General features: G+C 36.7%; 1 protein-coding gene across 1 annotated transcript in view; it reads right to left on the bottom strand.

Annotated features, from left to right (window-relative positions):
• Positions 1–2,144: 2,144 nt before the first annotated feature.
• CERS6 (ceramide synthase 6) overlaps positions 2,145–14,245 on the bottom strand; it is a 75,778-nt gene continuing 63,677 nt past the window's right edge. Inside the window, exons 8-10 of the mRNA XM_072419089.1 lie at positions 10,003–10,159; positions 8,387–8,410; positions 2,145–5,687 (exon numbers count right to left, since the gene is read on the bottom strand). Of these exons, the coding sequence (XP_072275190.1) occupies positions 5,529–5,687; positions 8,387–8,410; positions 10,003–10,159 (340 nt within the window). The 3' untranslated portion in view covers positions 2,145–5,528. The remainder of the gene's footprint in view (positions 5,688–8,386; positions 8,411–10,002; positions 10,160–14,245) is intronic.

The raw sequence follows: 14,245 nt of genomic DNA, 5'->3' as shown, positions 1-14,245 counted from the left end.
CCAAAGTTCTTCAAAGCTATAAATTAAAACAGATTTATATTCACATTGGTAAATCCTATTTTGTAATAGCAGAGAAGAATTTGACTTAAAATATCAAAGATATAGCATCAAATATGTACGAATGAACTTCAAGCCAGGAGACATCATTAGATTTCAAGGAAATGGATGTGCCAGAATTGAATGATATTAAATATTACAATTAACTGAATATATCACTCATGAAGTCATGAGAAGTCATGGGATTTACTTCTGTTCAAATGTGATGTATGCAATTGAAATACAATAGGATACTAAAAGTATATTACATTTTTCTGTAATAAGAACTCCATAAATCACAGTAGAAACAACCCAAATACACAGTAAAATGCCTATAACTCACTTTTTTTTTTACAATTGTTTGGTATCCCTTGTAGACTACATGCAGTCAGATAGTACAAGGCTTCTAACATAACTTTTATGTGTCTTGGTAAACATCCATTTTTTTCAGAAACTTACCTGTTGTTCTTGAAATAATAATATAAGGTTTATTATTTTTTAAGCCTTTGCAGGCTGTGAAAGAAATGGATCAGCAACATACAGTAAATTTATAGTGATTGCAGACATTGTTGACAAACTGATCCTCAAAACGCAACAGAGGGATGAAAATTGTTTTTTTTTTTTTTGGATATTAAGAGTACTTTAATTATCTTACACCTCAATCCTCCTACATTCAGCATTCATCCCTGCCTTCCAAAACTTGCGATTGTGGGCATGTCCTCAAATACTGTATAATGCAGGGTTCCTGGTTCTGCATTGTGGGGGATGACATCAAGCCTACAAAAAGGCTTTGGGGGTCCGGTTACACAAAGCACATGGGATACCAAGGGAATAAAGTAAATCTTTTTACATCTTTCTTAGAAAACAACATGCATTAAACCCTGCTTGCAGTGCAGATGTCTTTAATATTCAGGTATTAACAAACCATAGATTCTGCAAAATCTTAGAAACCAACTAAATCATGAGTTTAGAGGAGGGTCCCCAGCTCGTCCTCAAAAGCCACACTTTCTTACTCCTTTCTTACTTACTCCATTCCTTTTTTTGCTGCAGTTAAGAAATACTAAAAATGTGTGCAGATCTTGGCTCCCAAGGAATGGAGTTGAGGGTTCATGTATTAGAGCCTCATGTATGATCTGTAAAGCCAAACCAAAGTTTTATTTTAAATCCACTAAATACATTCCAGATGCATCGAAAAAAGGTGCTCATTGGCTTTCAGTTTATCTCCAAAATGTAAAAACAGAAACTGGATGCTTTGGGAAAGTCTGGCCCCTGTCCTGCCATTAGTAGTGGGAAGTGCTTTCTTCAGGATCTATTTCAGGTCCAACATGCCCCCTACTAAGTCAGGCCTGTATCTCTGCATGTTTATACACTATGTTATTAAAAAGTTTGGGTTCAGCAAGGGGCAAGTCATAGAGGTGCAAAGAGACCACTGCTTCCTCATAGGTAACATGAGTCTCACTCTGCAGCATGTTGGCCGGCTTATCTATTTTGGCTACAGTAGAAAGAAAATAAACTGCATAATAATAATATAAACATTTTACTGTGATGTGCCTACAAAGTTTGAAGCTGATTTAACCTAAATTGGGCAATAAGAATCAATTACTGACAGTAACTTTACAGAGTTTCTCCTCAATTGACACTTCTTTCTATGACATATCAGATCCACAGACAACAGCTAATTGCAACAATTTTAATCCTTCTGATTATTTTCCTTAGCTTATATAATGTCCACTAAAATCTTACTCATACATCAGTTTTTTTTGTGCTTATCAGCCTGCATTCTTTTGTCACCTTCTGTGTCTTAAACTTTGTGGGGGCACTTGGTAGAACACAGCTGATACTCACCCTCCTTTTACTACCCTGCTGCTTGTTTTAGCCATCAAAAAGAAGTAAATTACGCAATTATTTTGGAATGTTATTCTCCCATTCCAACTTTGACATAGCATACTGCTTTTGATTTGCTGTATGTATATAACCTGTAAATTGAAAAATACAAACTCTCTGAAAACACTTTACTATAACCTAAACTTTTAGCCTTAATTCCCAGTTGATTTTTGTTGCAGAACCATTGTTATTATGGAACAGAAATAAAAAGAACAGCATAGAAGCATGAAACAGGAGCACTTATTTTTATTAGTCACTCCTATACATACTGCTTAGGGGAATCTTTCAGCAGGTAATGCCATTATTACACCTCCTGAGTTTTACATTATTGGTACAATATAATACAATATCTTATTGCTATAAGAAATAATGAATAACATCAGACACTTTGAATACCCAATGTGTAGATTACCTGGAACACACAGGACTGAATTTTGACTTCTCTTGCAAGCAGCATGTGCACTAAAATTATCATTAATAGCATCAAACAGAACCATTTAGAGGGGAGAGCATTTAACAAACCCAAAGTGTAGCTGACAAGCACACACAATCACCCATTTCCTAATGTAAGCCAATGGTGTGCAGTTATAGCTAGCAAACAAACAGGTTTTAACCTAGAGAGTCCATACAAAGTTTTTTTTTTTCTGATGGGTCACTAATATGGGTTGCTGGAGAGCAGGTCGTTTTCTTAGCAGAGTGGGGCACGATATGATCCTTTACTGGTCATTAAGCTTCAGAGAATTAGAAATACAATTCCCGTGTGGTTGACTTTATTCTGCACTCCTTACCTCCCTATTGGGGAGCACTGGGGTAAAAACATGTAGTTTTACTAACATCTTGTGACCAGTTTACCAGTATGGGCCTGCCCAAAGTATACCTAACTGGGTCTGTGCCTTTCCCAGACATTTGCTCTCCTCTTCCTCTATTTAGTAGAGCTAGTCCAAGCTGCAATTTAAAACAGACAGGGTTAAGAACTCTCTCCCTGTCCACATGTGATGGCTCTAGACAAATAATTGGCCTGTCAGAAAGCACTGACACTGTCACAAGGAATGAAAGGGAGTAAATCACTTGTGCCCCCATATCCAGGAGTTTGGACATTTCTCCCTGAACAGAGCCAAAGAATATGGGGTCAACATTAGCATATAGCTGTTTTTTTGGATGGATGGGAAAGGCACGGGTTAGCGTAAATAAAATCAAATATAAGTAGTAATACCTTGATAATACCTGCATAGAACCTGCCCTTATTTTTGCATTGTTAAAGAACTTCTGTTATATACAGGTTGTGTTGATAGCTGGATTTCATAACATCATCGACCACCAATGGCCATAGATGTTTGTGACAACAAATTTTATTAGAAATCATATAAAACAACCAAATGTAACATTTATTACTGCTGCCTTACATAAGATAAGTTAGGCAGGTAATAAAGAAAAGGGTTGTAACCCAATCCACAGAATTCTTCTGCCATTGTTCTGTACTTCAGTTTTGACTTTGATTTGACTTATTGCCTTGCATTAAAATATAATATCTGGAACCTGATTAGTTGCTATAAGTAACATCCCTGTTTTACCACTCGTCCCATTCTACTCAATGTACAACATGACTGTACCTTGAATTGGTTTACTAACTGGATGTCAGTTGTACAGAAATACTTATCAACATCAAAAATTCAAAATCTAACTAATGGCTGTAAAACTGGAGTGTTCTAATATATATTAAACAAATGAATGACTACTATTTTATACAGAATAAATTTTCATTTTACATTCTCATTATTGCTCTATTGTTTCATCCACTCTGAAATCACATTTTATACCTGTGTATGGCCCATTACCCTAATAGTATGGATGTTCTGTTAATATTCATATATGCTGCAATAATAGCCATCAAATGTTTATGTAGTTGTTTTTCTTTCATCCTAATTAACAGATTGGCATTCTTAAGCTGCGTACACACATCAGATTTTTCTTGCCCGATAATCGGCATCGCCCAGATATCGCACGAGAATCTGGCGTGTGTACAGTCGGCGTCGTTCATCGTCCGTGGATCCGTCCTGGTGGATCCAGGAACGATGAACGATCCTAATGCAAGGGAAGGTGGAGAGCGCGCAGCAGGGTGCCGCTCCGTCGTTCTCCCCCTTCCCTCTCCATTGAGCAGAACGGTGCTGTATGTACAGCACCGTTCATGCATCGTGTAGTCCTTTGTCGTTGAACATGATCGTGAAAGATCCTTTCCAACGACAAAAATTGCACGTGTGTACGCAGCTTTAGTCTGTCTGCCTTTTCCGGGGAAACATATTGCAGATATACTTTAGGTGTAGGGGCACATATATTGTATGTGTCAAGTAGGAGCATCCAGGCACCAAAGAAATAGGTGACCTCACCATATTTCTATTAACAGCAGTTCCTTAACCTAGGTCCCATACAATGTATTTCCTTCAAATTTCATCCAGCTTCTAATATGTCAAAAAGGAGCATTCTCCTAATTAACCTCTAGTGCCCGTGGGATCGCAAACAGAAGGATTCCCTGCGAATCCTCCTGTTAAAATTTCCTAGATACTCCGATGGTTTCTCAAAATCGGTTACCCAATATCTCAGTGTACCTTTAGCCAGCAGAAACTAATAATCAGATCTCATGATCTTCTCTTCCCATACCATACACATCTACTAATTAACTGATTACTGGAATGGAATATTGAAAAGTTTTGTGTGATCTGAATCTGTTTATGTGTTATGGGTCTAGAAGTGTACTTTTAGGAGACACTTCATCCATTAACGTTGAGTTAACAGAGTCTTTTCAAAGGAGTTCAAAGCACTACATTTTGAAGATGAGGAAGCCTATGTGTCCTTAACAGGTAACAGGAATTTATTTGGACAATTCTTACTATTCTCAAAGACTGTATGATTATATAGAAACATGATAATCGGTAAAGTTCACAAAATGACTTGGATGAGCTTGTTTATTGCCAGTTAAAGAGCTTTTACTAACCTTCGACTACCTGTCAATATGTGCAAGGGGTTGGGTGATGAAGAAACAATTTTGCTTTGACATGCAGCTGTTTATGTGTGTACAAGATACTAAATATAGGCAGCCGCAACTATATCACCTGAAAGAAAAGTCAATGAACCATCAACCTTTCCCTTGTGTATGGGTACCTTGTCAAAGTCACCACTGTCAAAGCGGCAGGGCTGTTCCAAAATAAAGTGTGTTTGGCTATGTGCACATATTATATCAATGACCATAGACACTGTCTTAACCAATAAAAATATCATAGAGCTGGATCACAGTTAAAAAAAACTTTTCACTCCAAAATTAAAAGCAAATACAAAAAAATAAATAAATCACATTCAAGCATATGAAAATACTGACTCATTTGCAGCAGTTACTAAAACATAAAGCATGCTCACACACACATAGACTAGTGCTTTTTCTATCAGTCACAGACTTAAAAATATATATAAAAAAAAGAAAAAAAATGTTAGTGCACTAATCAAATGCTTGATATTCCTATACTGGATTCGGTTGCAGAGATATTATGGAGCAATGTCATTCACAATTCACTAAATGGTTCCAGTGGCAAAAAGTTTATTGTTCCATTGAAGACATTTTAATGTTCATCCGAAGAGGTTCCGGCCATGAAATAACCATTGATTCCCTTGGTACTGTTCACGCCATTAGTGCTGGAGGTATGCGGTTTTAGTACACGTGGCGGTGAGTCTTCGTCTTCTGAACTGGATTCAATATCACTTCTATCATCCTTTGACACCTGAAAAAAAATGATCATTATAGTTTAATATTAAAGTGTCTCTGTCAAAGGAATATATATGTAAAATAAAGGCCATTCTTGTCTGTGCCACTGACAGCTGCAGGGACTAGAAACCATGGGCTGAAGTTCCTACAGCTTCCTATATTTCCAAGAGTGCTGATTTTTGGGTCCCCCCACTGTGCTTAGGCGCTTCTCCTATCTATCAATACATCACACAGGATGCAATAGTGATACAAGGGGGTGGTTGACCAAACCACTCAACGCAGCGGGGACCAGGAAATCATCACTCCTTCAATTGTTATATGCAGCAGGTTGTTCAGAAAGATCTTTCTCATCACTACAGTGAAGATTATCAGTGAAGAAATGGAAAAGCAGAATTCCACTTTCCTTTTTTAAGTTTCCCTTTCTGTACATATCCATTTCATGATCTAGTTTGGTCCCCCAACTTCCTCCTTGACCCACTTTGGGTAGAACAACACGTCATTGTTCATACCTCCTGAGAGTTTAGCCCTTGACTACTTCCACCGGTATGCATCATGCAAGCTAGGCTCTCAGCACTCTATGACTATGCTGTGCTCAATGGTCTACACATACAGTAGACAGAAAGTAATGTATAAGTAAACCCTTGTGCTACATAGCTGCTAGTAAATCTAAAAAAAGACTCTACTGTTGGATTGGAGAATGTTCTTGGCCAGTCCTCTTTGTTGTCCAAGCCTCCAGTTGGTCAGTTAGGCCAACTATCACTCAATAGGAAGGCTTTGTGTTTGTACGGTTCATGTCCCAGCTCAAGCTGTGCAGGAAAACTAAAGATTTTTGTATACCAGCTAGCTTAATAATTATTTTGAATAATTATTTTGACATTTTTCATGCAATGTAAGATATTCTTACCCACTATTTACCGTGCCTAATGACAGGTTCACCATACATTTATGTTCCTGAATATGGATGCCCCTAATTATCAGGTCAGTAGGATTTAACCAGAGAAAATACGCACACCCTGTTATACAATTTACACTTTCACTACTTTGCTTATTTAAAGCAATACAAAGGATTATTCTGCATTATGGCATTATGCAAATTATCTGATCACTGCATAAAGTGTAAAACAGGGGTGTACAATGCAATGCATGAGTCAAAAGTAGTGTAACCAAAAAAGAGTTTTTCTGAAAAAAAGTCTTTCAGCTTTGTTTTTTTGGTAACTTTTGGCTGTATATATTCGTAGAATATTTCAGCTGCACTGTTTAGCATTTAATTTAGCAATTTGGATATGGAACCTGATTCTTCACAAAAAAGTTTAGGAGAAATTTTTGAGTTCATAAACTGATAATTTATGTACTAATAGAAAAACTTTATTACAGTTTACATCACCAGAAGCTTTCCTTTCATAACAATCGGCTGACAGAGCATGCTGGACCTTCAGATAACCATGGTTCTGAGACATGTTAGACTATCAGCATGTATATATTTAATTTAATTTAAGAAAAGATTCATTATCCAGCAACCCACCGACTACCTATTCTTACTGCACTAGAATATGAAAAGCAGCAGGATTTCTAGCATCAGGCCACTTACATTCTAACTGTACAAAGGCTTTCATTAGGAGTGCTTAAAAAAAGTTGAACCTCTTCAAATGTCACTGTTCGGATTAGAACCTCCTAAAGTAAGAATGAGAGTTTGCACAGAATACAAAGTAGAACTATAAAGCATTTCTTTTTGTATTCAGAGCTTTGATGAACAAAAATTTGCATATAGGTGCTACTGGGCTGGCTATGTGTGGACAAATATTATGACATTTTCATGTTCAGACCAGAATCTGCCAATGGCAGTGCATTATCTGCATGGTACCCCGCTGATACCAGGTGCATTTCCCTATTGGCTTCTTCAGGGGCAACCTAATTTATTTACTAACATAGATGTCAAAACCATCGTTCCTCCCATCAAAGTCTGCGCAGTCCCTAGTTTTCTCAAAATCTACCCATGATAAACCGTAGGAAAAAGGATGCATGATGAGAAAATGAGATGAACCTTACAGTAAATTATTTTACAAATTGTTTGGGAATCTAGAGTTTTAATGTCATGTGTTATAAAATTCATAATGTCATCGGTTATAAGAATGCTTTGCTTAATGGCATGTTTGGTATGTAATTATTGTATAGTGGCTCTGAGGTTATCATTTTTGTCTTTGCTGCGCTAAGTCCCAGGTTTAAATCTCATCAGGTCTGACACTATCTGCATGAAGTTTGCAGGTTCTCCCAGTGTTTGCGTGGGTTTCCTCAAGTACTCTGGCTTCTTCCCACAATCCAAAAACAGGCAGTTGAGTTAATTGGCTTCCCCCTAAATTGACCTTAGACATAATGTTAACTTAATGTTAATGCCACATGACTATGGTAGGGACATTAGAATGTGAGCTCCTTTGAGGGACAGCTAGTGACATAACAATGGACTTTGTAAAGCACTGTGTAATATCTGAGCACTATATAAATATCTTATAAAAATCTCAACACACATTTGCAACACTCCACATGCACAAATGCATATGCTCAAGACCTTTTCTTGTACCCTGGCAGCCCATTCAATATGCGTTGCAGTGCACTGGTACAAAAGGGGCTCCCTATTTTGATAAAAGCTGTCCATCCAACAAACACATTGAAGACCAAAGCTGTAAATGTAATATTTGATATTCTGCAACTGAAACTTACATGCAAAGGATTCCACTTTCCAGTCTTCATCGAGAGCAGAATGAAAAGAACATAATTGACAAGTGAAAGCATATTTATATATGTAAATAGAGATTCTCAAGAGTAGCATGCACAAATCAGACAAAAAAAAAAGCAATAAAACAACATCATTAAAAGATACTTGAAAAGTGTGAGTCATATGTAAACAACTTCACCAAGTAAATGATCCCTTCATTACACTAATTAAACAAGGCCCTTATGATTTATCAGTATAATTAAAGCAAAACTGGATCTTTATGTAACATGGATTCAAGAAGAAAGCTTTTAAAAATAAAAATGTTACTGAAGGCACAGCTTAGACCTTAAAGAACTGACACAAATTTAATGGGACATGTATTTGAAAACACATACCTTCTTTCTTTCATGGATATTAGGCAAATATTAGCTATTACTTCTACTTTCTTTTTTACATGCTCTAAAGGCAGCTCTTACAAGCCCAGAACAGCATACATATTGCACAGTTTATATTTAACCTACCTGGACCTATTATATCTGCATAGAAGTATGAAGGACAAGGGATTTGCTCATCAATTCAAGTCAATTATTTGGTAGAGACCAAAAACTGACATAACACAAACAGACATAAAAGTAAAAACAAACACAAAGGGTACACATCCTAGACCAGTGTTTCTCAACCAAGGTTCCTCCAGAGGTTGCTTATTGTTTCTGAGCAGTTTGTGACTCTCAAGTCAGTTTAACAGACACCAATAACCTTTTTGGCTATGTGTAAGGGTGAAATTCTTCTCAGTGGCCAGCAATGTTGGAAGCATTCTTCCCACTGACCACCAAACTAATGTACTGTGAGCTGTGGATATAGTCATTATGAAAGAGGGTTCCTTAAGACCTGAAAGATTTTTTCAATGGGTTCTCCCATGTTAAAAAAGTTCAAGAAACACTGATCTACACTGTTAAATAAATATATGCTTGAATGATAAAAGCAAAAATTATTGCAATCACAACAATACTGAAAAGAAGAGCTTATCAGAGCCAGCGTTTATAGGGTTAATAGTCTTCTGTGGCTAGTGGTCTAGCTATGCACAAAAGATCATGATCGCCTTGGACGATCTGTACAACTGTCCCAGAATGTCTTTTAGGGATCTGTCCTGATAGATCACTAAAGAAACTTACTGGGCATGACTGCTATTATTTCCTATAGGGAAGGACACAGCGACAGGTACTGAATTTTGGTTGGCTTCTATGAGGTATTGACCTTTGCTCTTAACACCACTCTTTGCACTACTTTCCTTAAAAATTATTTTCTATCTTTTAGGTTTAAGTGGGAAAAAGTGCACAATAAAACTCAATTAGTTAAACTTATGTTTTTGTTATATCTAATATATTGTATTATATAATAAAATCTGTTCAAAGAATAGAAGTAAAAAAAAGAAAAAAGAAAATGTGTGTTTCAGCTGTAAAAAATTAAATTATTGATTCTCAGAAGTGAAGGTTTTGAATAGATCTATTATTATGTGTAACACTGCATTTTACTTTGAAGGGTTTTCAAAGCTACAGTCTCAGACAGCACTCTGTGTTCAAAACCTGACAGCTATAATAGGGACAGAGAGCAGAATCCTTACCTTTCCTTTTGAGATGGCTTTGCAGGCGATTTTGATTATAAGGTAGGACCAGAATAGATGCAAAGACTGCAGAACTAGGAGTAGAAGATTAAAAACCCACCAGGAGGGATATGGACCCACAATTTCCCAGCTTTCAAACATTGTGGTGTTTAGTATCCTGCAAAAAAAGCATCAGATTTTATATAACACCTGTATACAGTTAGATATGCAACACAAAATAGATTACTACAAAATCATCAATGAATGTATACACTGGACAGGCAAAAAGACAAAGCAGCATATTTGGTAATATAAATATTCTACATTATTACACTGTACAAAAGAGAATGACAGAAAAGGTATATTTATTATATACACACACAAGCACTTTATTATTTACACCTTTAGTGTGCTGCATTGCATTCTTCGTGGTATGGACGCTAGATACTGGAAAACTTAGGGATTTTGGTCCATGTTGACATGACGGCATCATGCAGCTGCTGCAGAACCATTATGCAACTCTCCCATTCCACCACATTCCAAAGGTGCTTGATTGGATTGAAATTTGGTCACTGTGGATAGGATAAAGGAGGGCAGGATAAATCCATGGCAAATTAATGCCAAGTTGATGGCCTACTATTTGAATATCACAGCAGAAATTGTGACCTATCAGACCAGGGAACTCTTTTCCAACGATCTTATATTCAGTTTTTGTGAGCCTATGTGAATTATAGCCCCAAGTGCCAATAAGATGACAGGGAAGAGGCCTAGGTGGTACCCCGCTGCTGTAGCCCATCTGCTTCAAGGTTTATTAGAATTATAAAAAGCAGTTATTTCGATTTGTTTTGTCTTGTCAGAATAAACCAGTCTGTCCATTCTCCTTTGACCTCTGGCATCAACCAAGCATTCTCAGCCATAGAATTGCACCCCTTTTTTGGGGATCATTGTCTGTAAACCCTATAGATGGTTGGGAAAATCTCAGCAGGTCAGCTGTTTCTGAAGTCCTGAAACCAGCCTATCTGGCACCAACAACCATGCCACATTCCAAGTCAGGTATTATTAATAATTATTAAACAGTATTTATATAGTGCCAACATAATAAGCAGTGCTGTACATTAAATAAAAGTTGCAAATGACAGACAGATACAGACAGTGACACAGGAGGAGGTAAACCACCTTCATGCCTACCACCTTCAAGTCTACATGCTCTAATTTTAAAACAAAGAATCAAACATTCCTTTAAGCATTCCCCCTTATTGGCAGAAACTGCTTTTCACCAGTGAATGATTGAGGGATTGTCTGAATCTCTGTTTTTTAAATAGAGACAAACGCATTTTAGCATGAAGACTTGTATGATTTCAAGTAGAACATCTCAAATGGGAAGAAAGGTGGTTTACCTCCTCCTGTTCCCTGTTTCAGACATAGAACCCATTGAGTTGTTACCATGTAAGTGGCTAATTGGATATTTTTAACAAGCAGTTGAAGAGATGTACCTAATAAAGTGGCCACTGAACTGAGTGTAAACACACACATCATATACTTATATATACATACAGACACACACACACACACACACACACACACTGTGAAATATACTAGTACTTGTACTTATATAGATCATGGATGTCACATATAGTATGGATTTCATAGTTGTAAAATATTTTTGAAAATAAAGATATTGCACAAAAAATATATATAATATCCAGTATTTATATATATATATATATATATATATATATATATATTTAAACATACTTGTCCTAAAATATTCCAGCATTTAGAAATCTACAAATGCTAGTAATAATACACATACATAGATTACTAGAATACATATATAGTATGCTTATACTATATATATATATATATATATATATATACACACTATATAATACTTGCACAATACATACAGCACTTGCATATGTAATCAATACTCAGGGGAGATGCAATGATATGACTGTGCCACCTAGTGGTAACAATCTGTACAGCAGCTGTTCTCTAGGATGCCACAGTGAGCTTAGGTGATGGGCACCAACATTTTTGTAAACCAAATTATCTATTTACCATGTTATTCTTCTTTTTATTGGAGCAGACATAAGTGATGTTTTATATGTCCGGACCATGTGATTGGTGCCCCCCCAACTTAGCAGTCAATGATGGTATGAATATGTATTAACATATTATTATTATTATTATTATTAATAAACAGGATTTATTTAGCGCCAACATATTACGCAGCGCTGTACATTAAATAGGGATTGCAAATGACAGACTAATACAGACAGTGATACAGGAGGAGAGGACCCCGAAGAGCTGTAACACTGTTTATGATAAAACCAGAATACTTCAATATTTTTGTGCAGAGTACATGCTCAATTATTTTTCTCTTTATTCAATTTTACATTTTTTTTCAGTAAAGTCCAAACCCACATTAAAAGGACACCTGAGCGAAGAATAATATATAACTTGCTTTTTTTCCTGAGAAAATACTAATCCAGTATTACTTTAGACAAGGCACTAACCCAGAGCAGTATGCAGATGATGGGATCAGACTACATTACTGGTGGAGGTAGGTAGAAACTTACAGTATTACCACTATAATATAGAATAATGAAAAAGGAGCTCTTATCGGACAACATTAGGTTAAATAGCATTGCAGTATAAAATAATTAGTCTCGCAGCTTTTATAACTATATATTATTATTAATTCACAACAGTAAATTAGTTCAGTGTTATAGTAAGTGAGAAGTACTAGGCATTACTCATCTCAATGACAGATACGAGTTTATTCCTTTCTAGTTTTTACTATTTGAAAGATTTATTGGTATTATTATGTGAAACCACAGTGGTAATGGTATGTGGTAGTGGTTTGATACCAACAGCGCCCATGGAAAGGCAATGCAGACCAATTTTCAGAGGCTGCTGGACTTATATGTATATAGCATCATCATTTACAGACTGGCATTATTTTTCTTTTAAACCTGTAGTGACAGGGTTGGGGTATGACCTTAGGGAATTTATAGTACAGGTAGTCCCAGGGTTACATATGAGATAGGCACTGTAGGTTTGTTCTTAAGTTGAATTTGTATGTAAGTAAGAACAGGTATTATTTTATTGGATGCAATTAGGGACAGATGTTTGTCTCAACATATTATTAGGCAGCGTGCTGTCAGTTACTGTAATAAATCCTCACTGTGAGTCAATCACAAACAAAGCAAAAAAACAAAACAAAGCAAAAAAAAAGTAAAAAAAAACTTTATGGACCAGAGACATTTATTAACTTCTCAAGCTGTGCTGCAGAATTTGTCTTCAACATTAAAGAGTTATAAGAGCTTGCAGAACAGCAAATGACTGCCCCCCCCCCCCCCCCCCCCATATCAAGTCTCTGTCCTGCACACAAACCAGCAGGGAAGAGCAGGAAAGTCCGTTCTTATTTAGGAGTTGTCCGGATGTCGGATGTCCTTAACTCGGGGACTACCTGTATTTTCTAATTCAAAACAGTTTATGCATAAACTAGGACACTGGGTTGATTGCAGATAAAGACACAGCCAGTCTGACTTCCCCTCTAGTTACTGCTACTCCAAGTGCCAGAAGAAGGTGTATTGAAGAGGAACACAGAGCATGTTTTTATTTCCATTCCAAAGTTTAAAGTTTAAATTGCTTATTGTTATCTGTGTCCTCTCCAGATACACAGTGACTGGTGCTGAGTTCCCCTTTAAAAAGCAAAGGGCAATAGAAGGAGCTAGGCTTGAAACAGAATTACTACCAAAGTAAGAAGCATGTCATTCAGCAGTAATTAGTTTCTGATATAGCGGCCGCGTCTGAGATTACTTCAGATCCCTTGTTGCCAGAGGGTTCCCCACAGCAGCGCAAAATTAAAGTCTCAGGATCTCGCAATAACTGTATGACCACTTTTTGATCTTTGCTAAATTGCTTATTGGCTCTCTACTGTATCAGGTTTAAACTTCAGCAACTATAATAAAAAGGTGCATCAGCAGAAAAATGAACAAAGTGGAACAAAGTAGTAATGACACGCCTGCTATCTTTAATGCTGTACAGAAATCTGAACCAGAACTCAGTTACATCTAGTGTCAGTTTCTCCGCTGTAAGCATTCAACCCAAAGTTAAAGGGGTAGGAGATGTGATCGTGTTAGTGATAGATGTGATAGTGTTGGGTACATGACATCAGTCTGCACTACTCTCTGGATTCTCTTGATCTCTAGAAGGTTTTAGCATCTAGATGACCTAGAGTTTCCAGCACTACTTA

Source organism: Pyxicephalus adspersus, chromosome 7 (assembly GCF_032062135.1).
Source record: "Pyxicephalus adspersus chromosome 7, UCB_Pads_2.0, whole genome shotgun sequence".
NCBI classification, from domain to species: Eukaryota; Metazoa; Chordata; class Amphibia; order Anura; family Pyxicephalidae; genus Pyxicephalus; species Pyxicephalus adspersus.
The sequence above is the reverse complement of the archived record's forward strand: the minus strand, read 5'-3'. Positions and strand labels throughout refer to the sequence as shown.